Source organism: Fusarium venenatum (genome assembly GCF_020744135.1).
Source record: "Fusarium venenatum strain MPI-CAGE-CH-0201 chromosome Unknown EDB82scaffold_2, whole genome shotgun sequence".
Lineage (NCBI taxonomy): Eukaryota > Fungi > Ascomycota > Sordariomycetes > Hypocreales > Nectriaceae > Fusarium > Fusarium venenatum.
This window is the reverse complement of record NW_027072130.1, coordinates 7,075,979-7,086,671: the sequence shown is the minus strand read 5'-3', so window position 1 is coordinate 7,086,671 and position 10,693 is coordinate 7,075,979. Positions and strand designations below refer to the sequence as shown.

At 47.4% G+C, this 10,693-nt stretch overlaps 3 protein-coding genes across 3 annotated transcripts; all 3 read right to left on the bottom strand.

Moving 5' to 3' along the window:
* Nucleotides 1-320: 320 nt before the first annotated feature.
* Nucleotides 321-2,294, bottom strand: EDB82DRAFT_525183 (uncharacterized protein; the record flags this gene model as incomplete). The annotated part of the gene is made up of 1 exon (XM_025735772.1): nucleotides 321-2,294. One exon carries the CDS (start codon nucleotides 2,292-2,294, stop codon nucleotides 321-323), a length of 1,974 nt encoding a protein of 657 aa, XP_025586445.1.
* A 2,705-nt stretch (nucleotides 2,295-4,999) lies between these two features.
* On the bottom strand, nucleotides 5,000-6,212 carry EDB82DRAFT_182945 (thioredoxin-like protein). Its single transcript, XM_025735771.2, has 2 exons — nucleotides 5,414-6,212; nucleotides 5,000-5,358 (listed from the first exon to the last, which is right to left on the bottom strand). Exons 1-2 carry the CDS (start codon nucleotides 6,035-6,037, stop codon nucleotides 5,110-5,112), a joined length of 873 nt encoding a protein of 290 aa, XP_025586444.1. The 5' UTR covers nucleotides 6,038-6,212; the 3' UTR covers nucleotides 5,000-5,109.
* A 3,604-nt stretch (nucleotides 6,213-9,816) lies between these two features.
* On the bottom strand, nucleotides 9,817-10,692 carry EDB82DRAFT_182928 (uncharacterized protein). Its single transcript, XM_065607152.1, has one exon. It carries the CDS (start codon nucleotides 10,443-10,445, stop codon nucleotides 9,966-9,968), a length of 480 nt encoding a protein of 159 aa, XP_065464962.1. The 5' UTR covers nucleotides 10,446-10,692; the 3' UTR covers nucleotides 9,817-9,965.
* Between the last annotated feature and the right edge of the window lies 1 nt (nucleotide 10,693).

Sequence of the window (10,693 nt, the reverse complement as noted above, 5' to 3'; positions counted from 1 at the left end):
TTTCCGTTTCCTATACATGCCGTTCGCCACTCAGCAACGGCCCAGCCCAGATAGAACACTCTCAAAGCTGCAGAAGAGGCATCAACCACATCGACTACCTATTGTGGAAATAAAAGGGAGTAAAGCCAATAAAAGCAAGTCAAACACGTCTACAAATGGTATGAGACCCCATAAACTCCAGTCCACCAACCCCATACCTCAGTAATGAACCCAAAATATTCCTTGAGACGACACTGCCACGCCTGATGCGAGCGACGAAAAGGCCAAAAAGAAAAGATCCTCCACGCCGTAAGCAACTTTATGATGCAGCTTTGGCACCACTATTTCTTCTGTCCTCCTGAATCGTCTCGAGACTTCATAAACAAAGCGCGGAAGGGTTTCGAACCAGCTGATGCCTTCCTGGCGGGCTTTTGAACAGGCTTGTTCTTCAGTAGCTTACCATTCATGAACTGTTTGGCCGCATGTTGGTAACGATCATGTTCTTCGTCACCCGCAGTCACCTTGAGCCACCAAAGCTTTGCTCTAATTTGTGCCTGAAGCAATTCGAGCTCGGCTTGGTTTTGCACAACTTCAGTGTTTGGGATGTATTGTTTGATATTAGCCGCAACAGTGCCCAGCTTCTTTGAGATGTCTTGCTTTGCCATTTGAACGCGGCATTTGATATCCCTCTTGGCCCAACTCAAAGACTGGTGAGCATCGTGGAGTTTGGTGCCAAGATCTTTGCACAATGTGTCAGACGTGGTCATGAAGTTTCCGGAAGCAGTCTCCAATGAGCGTCTGGCGTCCTCGAGGCGCCGCTCTGCCTCTTGAGCAGCAGCGGGAACAAGCTCTGGAACACGTTGAGCTAGAGACAAGGTCAGGTTCAACGCCTCCGAAAACATGCCCTTCCCGAATTCAACCTGGAGGACTTTGTGGATCTTGGGGCGGCAAGTAGTGTAAATGTCAAACTTGACGGTTCCATGGGCTTCCTCTCTAGGGATCTTGAGTAGAATGCCTTCATCAACCGATGAGGTGCCAAATCGGACATGTTCTTCGTCCCGCTTGGCATTGAAGTTGAGACAATCTCTATCAAGCCATGATTTCTTGATGCCTCGAGGCATATGAATCAAAAGGTTGCCTTGATGTCTCTTGACAGTCACATCAATCCTCTGGCTGCCCCAAAGCCATTCATTGGTGCGGGCATCCTGAAGGGGAATAAGTGCTGAGTTTATAGATGTGGAAAGGGACTGCGAAGTTGGCTGCGAGCTTCGACTTGACGATAAAAGTGTGGGGTGGGTTGTGACAGCGGAAGTGGCTGCGGGGATGTGGGGAGTTGTATCTCTCGAGAGTGGAGAGAGGAAGAAGCTGATCAACGAGACCAGGATAAGCAGAAGGAGAGCAGGTAGGGACGACATGGCGACTCTTTTGATTGCCTCTCTGTTCGTAAATTCAGGGTGTTGGGTTTCCTTCAACCATTTGTGAAGTGTCGCCCGTTGGGTCTCTTCGTCATTCTCGACCCCGGTAGGCAGAGGCAACCGATCAAGCTTATCCATATTACCAGCGTCTGGGCTAGGAATCGATGGGGTCTTGAGGCTTTGCTGGGTATACTCGAGAGAACTCCTAGATCGAGCCTCGTCTTCCGACTCGGGCTCCTGTTCGGCAGGCTGTAACTCAGGCTCGGGCTCTTCGTCAGGTTCAATATCAGCCTCAACCTCAGGGAGTGGACCGTTGTTGACTACTGAAGCCCAGCTTTGTTGTGTTTGTGGAGTTTTGTTGACATCCATAGATTCAGAGATGTCATCAGACTCTTCTTGGGTTTGTTGAGCAGGGGCTTCAGCTTCATCGGTAATGGATTCGTCGTCGCAGGTCTGCTCAGTACCGGCGCAACTTTGGACGTCGTCGGGGCGTGCGAGGTCGAAAGAGTCGATAGACTCGCTCATGGACTCGTTGTAGTTTCCATCCTGAGACTCGGTGTCGATGTTAGAGATTATTTCATAGGAGGACTCGGCCATAAGCCCCCCATCCTCCAGAGTGGTGGTGAAACGCATGATGTCTGGATTACTAGAGGAAATCCAGTTGGCAAGATGTCGATTGCCTAGTGGGCGAGGAAATCGAAGAGTAGGTTCAGAGGTCGACAAATGACTTCTGTTCGGCGTTGTTGGCCGAGAAGAGAAACTCGTGGCGTGGCGCCCGGGAGCTGGTGTAAGCGGCGAGGTCGAGGGTGATGACGATGAAGACTGGCGAGTTGATCGGTGTTCAGTATCACGGGGCACGGTAGAATGAGGGCGGAAAGTTTGAGGATCTTGCTGTTCCATAACGAGGTGATAATAGAACAGGAAGAGATTCTATTCCATCACAGGCTTCGTAGCAAGAAGCAGCCTATGCAGGATAATAGATGAGGTGTCAGGTGAAGTCGGACTGCGAGGGGCAAGAGAGACTGAGGTATGAAAGGATAAGGTGAGGGGTGAGCGGAAGGCCGGATAATGGGGAAGGGGCGTCTGTGTAATGGTGCGATGACGGGGGGGGAATTGCTGTATAAAATAGGTGGTCAAGAAGGTTGAAAAGAAAAAAGTGTCAAAGTGTATTTGGTATTGGGTTTGTATGTAGATGATGGTTGGGAGGAAGCAAAGACTACTAACCAGAGGATAAAAGATAAAGATCAAAAAGGCGACCTTTATGCACTAGAAGACGGGTGATTGTTTCAAGGTCCGTTCCTTGTCCTGAAGGCGTCTTGACTTGGGCTGTCGAGCTTGGTTGCCTTAGTAGGGCTGTAATGGCGGAAGGAAGTGGCAAGCCGAATAGCTGGGGTTTTATTTTGGATGCACTTTTGGTAGAAGGAAAACAAAGTCTCGTCGAATAGCAGAAATATTACTTTGAGGATGAAAAAGTCAAACTCAAAGCCTCATATTACGTTGAGATTGATGGGCTGATGGTAGGCAGTTGGTTGCCTATGATGGCGCACAGTTTCGTGCCGTGAGGATTAAGCTTGGGTCTCCACGTTGCTTGATAAGATGCCTCCCTTGTCTTGTTGTACCTTAGCTTCGGCTTAGGTAGATAAAGAAGGGAACATCTCAGGGATAGATTATTTCGGCTTTGAGGCGGCGATGGCGAGGAGAAGGAGAAGAAAGAGGAGAGAGGAAACGTGCATTGGAGAAAAGTAACGAAATCAGGCAGTCAGAAAGATGGACGAAGTGCACATTCACATTCACATTCACTCATACACTACCAAGGGTGGATCGCTTTGAGCTTCAGCTGCATAGGTATGTTTCTTTGGAACGCCACTACCACTGCCCTGAACTTAAACTATGGTATATGCCCGTTGAATGGTCATCAGGGTATCAAGGTTCTTTAGGGGAATTGTTCTTTGTTTCCATGATGGATGTGTGTATGAGGCAAATTAGAATTAGATCCCCAGGCATTCACGACCTCTCAAGGTCGTTGTGATCCGATATGTTTGATGTTGTACCTTTCAAGCGCCTGCTGTCGTCACTTAAACCAGGGTCCCTGCTAGCACTAAAGGGGATCTGGTCCATACAGTTCACGCCCCGTCAGATAGGACAAAACCCCCGAGAAGTCAAGATGTGACTCTTCATTCATTTACAATATTTCAAAGGTTAAAATACATGTCATGATAACTCTGATATGTCAAGTGCATGGTCCCATTCATCTATCTAGTTTCTATAGAAATACTTCATTACGGTCACATCATGTACTCGAATAGCTCTTTAATGTCTATACGTCGTCTTATCGCTTTGCATGCCGCTATCGCACCCTGCACCCCCACCATAAGCCCGTCGTGACCTCTTAGCGTAACTGCGGGGTAGAAATGAGACTGCTCCAGGGCTGTTTCGGGCTGAAATAAACCCACTCTCGAGACCCCGTGAGCAACCTCTTCCGATATATGTATTCAACTTGTCAAGTCCAACTTGTGTCGCCAATACTAATTAACCGCTCAAAATGACTCTATAGCTTCAAAGGATTAGGCATTCTCTCTAAAGCTAGAACACATATTTGACTCATACAAGAGTTCTCTTCACCGCCATGGTTTAAGTGAAACGACATTGTCAATCCTAAAATCCAATGACAATGGACGAGCACCATTCGATGCAGCCCCGTGTCTCAATGCCACTTTATTAACAAGAGCAACTGCAGTGGCTTACATGACGTAAGAATACAGTGCCCCATACCAATGTACCTATCCGTAGGTACCCTGCATATGAGGTCAAAGTCGAAGACAAGAGTAGACTTTCATGGCTGTGCCAGTATCACATTGAGTACCAAGCGGGTAGCAGAAACGTTGGGATATCGTCGGTAAGTAGCCAAGCTCATGGTTCAGAGAATAAACAAGCGGTGACCTAGTCTAAGCCATAATGAATTGTATTGGTGATCTTGTCTAATGCATCAGGCATCTTGGAGTTCCCGTCATGACATTCGCCTGGTCTAAGTGATGAATGCTTCAGTATCATCATCTAATGCCTATTTCCTTCTTCAATCCAATGCTTTTACAGGAGTCGTAGACAGTATATATATACACTTGCAGAACACACAAACCCGCAAAGGTACTTAGGTAGGTAACCATCCCTACGACAAAAGTACCAAGATACAATCACAGCATGGTGTCCTGGTTTCATAGTCAACTCAAAGACGGGACACTGCATCGTTCTCATAACATAGGTATATATCATCATAATCCGAAAGTAATAATGTAGAGTACTGTTGTAAATTTATTTGGTTTCTAATCCCACAAGGATTATTATGTCCAGCCCAAATATCCCCATGTCGACATGTCCACAAAAGGTAGTAAGGGTATCTCTATCCGTAAATCCAAAGTCTATAAACAGGCACCGCCATCATTGTAATGTACTCATGCAGTCTTCCCTTCGCGTAAATGTAATAAACCAAATGATTTAACAGTCCTTTTACCGCCCTCTAACTCCGCCAATAAAACATAGGAAAATGAATAGCACGTGTATCCCTCCCGGAGGGTTACTTGGTGCCATGTATGGGTATCGTAATCAAAGGCTTCGATGTGAACCGGTGCCAATCAGAAATAATTCAAGTATTCTTTGTCGTAGACGTGGCCGCATTAATGTAGTGTGATGTGTGATGCAAATGATGTGATCCAGTGCACTATAGGATAGTGTGCTTTTGGAAGAGTTGTCTCAACGATGAGGTACCGAAGGTCTCATCGTCGGGGATCATCTCAATCAGACCCGTTAGATTGGCGAAAAGATCACCCTGGTTTCGGTACCCCAGGATTGCGGGTACAGCAGCGTTGTCAAACTCGATCTCCTCATAGTGGACCTTGACAAAGTGAACCTCGGGGTTGGCCTTGACGATAGGCATGAGTGCTTGCTCGATAGTGGCGGAGACCTCACACTGGACGAGATAGTTAGTATCAGGTTATTGAAAGGACATATAGATCAAAACATACCTCGTGGTCATACACAAAGACAACGACAGTTGTTTCCCTTCCAACCTTCTCAATGGCGTCGAGGTATCCGAGGGCATCCACCTCATCTAGGCGGCCATAGATGCGAACACTAGGGCTTGTCCTTCGGTTGTTCCTGATAGATCGGCTGGCCTCGCTCTCGAGCTCGCGTCGACGGCTCTCTCTCCACTCTGCGAGGAAAGCTTCCTCGTCGGCGTCGCTCTTGGCATCATCCTCGCTGCTGTCGGTGTCGCTCTTGGCGGGAGCGGGAGCAGACTCAATGCCGAAGATGCTGTTGCGGGCAGTACGGACACGGTGTCGCCACTTGTTCTTGCGGGCAGCCTCATAGTTCCGTGCGTCGGCAATGACACCCTTAACGCCAGTAGCACGACCGCTGTCGAAGGAGACAGGAGGAAGCTTGATCTCGGAGGCGCCAGCGCCAGTGAGGCGATCAACAGTAGGCATGCGCATTGCGTTGTCGATTTGTGCGTTGCGGAAAAGGTCTTCTTCGGAGAGATCTTGAATATCTTTGAAGTCGGGGTCGTCACGATCCTCTGGATGGAGGGTTTCACGGTGTGTATTCTTGGCGACCAGGTCGTTAAATTCTTCTTGAGCGGCAGTTGACATGATGGGCAAACTGGGGGGAGGGGAGTGATTTAATATGTATGTGATTGTCTGGTAAGAAAGAGTGTGATGAAATGTCGGAGATGGTCAATGCCTGGGACAGGTAGATTCGGAAACACAAGTGCTGTATCGTTCTGGAAGGTGTGGAGAAGGACAGGAAGGGGTCGTAGGGAGGACAGGGCACACAAAGGCGAAATCCGAGTTAGAGAAAGGCAGTACTGAGCAATCAGGAGTGGTTAATGCAGGGACAGGGCGGTGAGATTGGGGGGAAAGCTTGGATCCAAGGGTAAGAAGAGGTGACGAAACAGCGGAAGTGGAAGGGGCAAGAATCCTCTTTTGAGACTTGAGATGTTTCAGGGCTTGACATTAGACCTTAATCGACAAGAAACATTGGAGAGAATGCGAACGAGCCACTTGATGATCTGTCCTGTAAACGGGCAGTGGGCGCAAGACTCGGGCGGAGCAAGGTTTGAGCGCTTGTTACAGGGCGTCGACGATTTTGAATCTGAAGAGGTTGACTGGAAATAGAAATAACAATTGGGTCTGCTGGCACAAAGTAAGCCAATCACAAAGTTATACAGTCTGCTTATTGTTGGTGTTTACCTACCTTAGTACCTAGGTAGGTACTAGCTATTGATGTCTTGGATGTTTCTGTGTTTATCTGAAAAGGCTGCATCATACCTCGTCGCAGATCCCAAGACTAATATCTCATCCTTCCTTGCGATAAAAAGCACATAGTCGATTCACGATGCGACACATACACCGACTTTCTTTTCTTTTGTTCAAACCTTAGACGCGTGTTTAGTTACTATCTCTATCAAGTCAAGTCAGGGGTGGAGAGCTCCCAAATTAAGCAGGGATCCAGGTTTCCAACGGCTTTTTCTTCACCCAAATACAACAGAAGCTAACAAATGCTACTGCTATTAATCGGCATTCCCGGATATGGGCATACAGTCCGCATCGAGTCACTTGGGCCGAAGAATACAACATATACTAGTACATCAAAGGAAAGACAATTGGAACTGGTGAAATGAGGTTTGATGCAACAGAGTCGCACCACTGAGGGATCGGCTGTTAAGGGGAAATGTCATGTTCACCATTGACAGACAAGTAATGATATCAGAGTTAAACAATAATTAATTAATTGATTACCCCTCTTTGGTAAACATCACAAGATCAACATTTGTCACATCAAACTGAACCTGATCATCGATTTGTGTTGAATAAATTGTCTGGCGTAGACTAATGGTGCCTCGTGGCTCGAGGCTCCAACATCCAACCACCAACACATTCTGCGACAGCCCGGAAACAAACTCGGCAACGCCACGCGGGTTCCTGGCATGCAGTAGTACTGTACCTGGCTATCAATAGACAGGCATCTTGAGCGAATCAATTAACGGTCCCAAATATCCACTCTTCCATATTCGATCACCAGGCTGAGAAAGTGTCTATCTCATCACTGCCTTGTCTGCCAACGTATCGGGGAATTTTGTGAATGCCACGCAATCTCAAAACATGGCATCATTCGCAACACGTAGCAAGTTCAAGTAACGCTCGCGTCCACTTAAGATCTCAAGCCATCACGAGTCCCGTGCCCTGCCTGTGCTTCGCCTATGCTTATTGTTGGTCGCTTGCTGCCCAAGTCCACGGCCAACAGGGGGCGGTCTAGGACCACTAACACAACCCGCACTCGTTTCACGACTCAGTTCCATCCTTCTACCTTCATGCCATGAACAATACGGCCAAGGAATTACCAGAGGCCGAGAGTAGCGGCACATGATCTCGCAAGGCACACTCTTGTTACAGACTATCAGGCGGTCTACCAAGGAAACATCAAGGAGGATGACGATGATCGCATCAGCCTTTTGACAGTCGAGACAAGCGGCGTCTGAGCTCAGGCATCATGACGGCACAATCAAGCTTTGTCTTGCTTCTTTTCAACATGGATCGCGACCTGAGGATGAAAGGACGCATTAGCAAAACAAGTGAGGCATCGCAACAGTCGGCTTCGCCGTTCGTGTTGAACAAATTGTCTTTACGATGCGCGCGGACATGTCGTGATGGGGCGTTCGTCTGCCCTACGAGGCTGCATTCATCATGCGATCCTTAGACCTCCAGGTTTGACAGTTCAGATCGGCCAACGATGGCGACAATAGCGGTAAACGCGACATCAGCGCCATCAAGCAGCCAAGCAAGTCTTCGGGCAACGGCCGGTCATGTTAAACGCCATTGAGTGTCATTCTAGCGTGTTTTCAATCCTTCTAATGCACATCATTTCAAGCCATGACCAACTCATTCTTATTTCCCCAGCATTGTAACTATTCTCGAAGCCAAGGCTAACAAACGAAGGGTCCAACGTGTCACTTTACAATACAACATTGCTATTCATAGGCTGTTACCATACTAATCTGTCATGAAGCCCAAATACTTTAGATTGCCAGGTGATGCCAGCGGGTCCATCATGGTCAAAGCTGTTTGCTAAGTTCCCCATGCTTCGGCATCGCCGAAGTCTTCTAGAAGCATTCTGGCATTGTACTACGTATTAGGTATAATCTGGGTCTTAACAGCTCTTAGCACTACTTGTCAAGAGTCAGTCTCTCACGATACGAGTGTATGCGTACCCACGCCTGTTATTCATTGATGCATCGAAGCCGACTAGCAGAGTGTTGTTATCTTGGTTGGTGATCTCCATTTCATCTTCGTCCCATGGTCAAATTCATTGGCGCTGTTGGCTTGGGTGCACAGCTCAGATTTCGACAAACGAACAAGAACAATGTGCAACGATGGACGTGAGAAACCTCAGGCGGGTGTAGGCCACGGACATTGTGAAGCATCGGTTGACAGCGCATCTTGTCTCAGTCCCGTGATGCATTGTTCCACAGACAGTGTCCATCTTGTCAATGCATTGTCTTCTTTGTTCTCCATAAACGGTTTGAGGCATTGAGTTCTCTTGTCTGCCTTTGAGCTGTCTGGCAATCGGCATGTTAGACTACGTCGGTAGCATTATGCGGCTTGCACAAAGAACAGGTTACAAAGCTTTAATAGTTGCGTTCCCGCCACTTCCGTTTGTCAAAGAGACATGACACCTGAGAGTGATAAGTATTGGGTGTTGGCTTCACTGTTTACAACAGACTTGCAGACCCTAACTAAGCCGCTGCCCAATGCAGTGGCCTTCCACTCGTAAGGCTCTCAGAAGTGTATACATATAATGAGTTTACGAATACTTGGTCAACGAAACACTATGCAATATTTCAAACGAGAATTATTCAGTACTCGATTTCTAAGCTCCCGCGAACGGGTTACACAACAACCGGGATGTTCGTCCGTAGTTTGCTTTTGCAACTCGTCCCTTGCCGTGCATGAGCACATATTGGATTCCCCCGAGACGGCTCCCTACATATGTTACTTCTCGGGAAGGATAGTAACTCGTTGACTTCATATATTAATTAAGTTAAGGTTCCGGCCCGTTTTGTTGTGAAAGTTGGCTCTTCTCATTGGGTTTCGGACGTATCTGTTGGTACCAACAGAGCTCTATGCGCCATCAATGGGAATACGATCAACATGTCTTGATACCCCATGAATTTAAATCGTATTTGTGTTCAGTGCCAATGATCGGGCGCACCGTGCTTTAGCGGCTTGTCAAATACGTTGGGGTTTGTGGATGAATGTAGCTGCAGAGTAATACATCATTTTAATGTTAATTGAGCTCTCCTATAGTATTTAAGTAGTCTTCGTCTCTTTATCTGTTTTCATTATTCCTTTGTTTCCCTTCATAGACTGAACACCTGCTGGTTGCCAACGGCTCAAGCTGTCTGGATCCGATCATCAATAGCATACTTCAAGATCAACAATCTCAGTGATGATTCCCCATATATCAAACTGATACGTAGCTGATCTCGCAGGCAAATGGCTTCAGCTGAGAGCGGCGACCTCAAAGTAACACAGGCAAATTGTTGGATGGGCTCGAGTATGTAGTTCGCACAGTTTCGAGATAGATCAACAGTCGATTGCAAGTCAGGTCGAGAATGGAAGAAAAGTCGTGTAGTTTTGAAACATCATGATGTATTATCTCGAGGACTGAAATTTTGCTCGGTATAGCCGTCAACTCCCGTGGATTCCCCTCATATAAAAATCGTCCCCCTACAGCCTTGCAAACCTTGGTTCCGTAATTATTCGTTCTGCGATAGAAACAGCCTGGGACCGAAAGACGTGAGCCGCTGAGGGTCGATACACATACAGAGGGCAACTGAACAACAGAGGAAACCCATCCAATAATACAACCACCCATTACTAACAGCCCGGGTTGTGTCAGAAAAGGGGAAACTATGGTGCATAGAATTTTGCAAGCGCGAAAAAAAAACAGGAAATGGGAAAAAACAATGAAAATAGTAATGAAAAAGAGGTATCGCATCAGCCAGTGTATTTTCTCCCCAGATCCACCACGAGTCAGCAGCCCGTATTGGAGTGCTCGCGTCCGGCTGAAGAAAGTCGTTGGTAGGGGTATGTGGTAAAGGTAAGGTGCGGTTCGTCACGTCGTCCTGCATTCGCTAATAGTCGAACTCAAGATGGGCGTCTTTAGCTCTCGAATTCGATGGGCAATATAGTCGTTCGAACGCAGATGGTATAGAGGCCGCGAGCACGTACTGGCATTCATATATC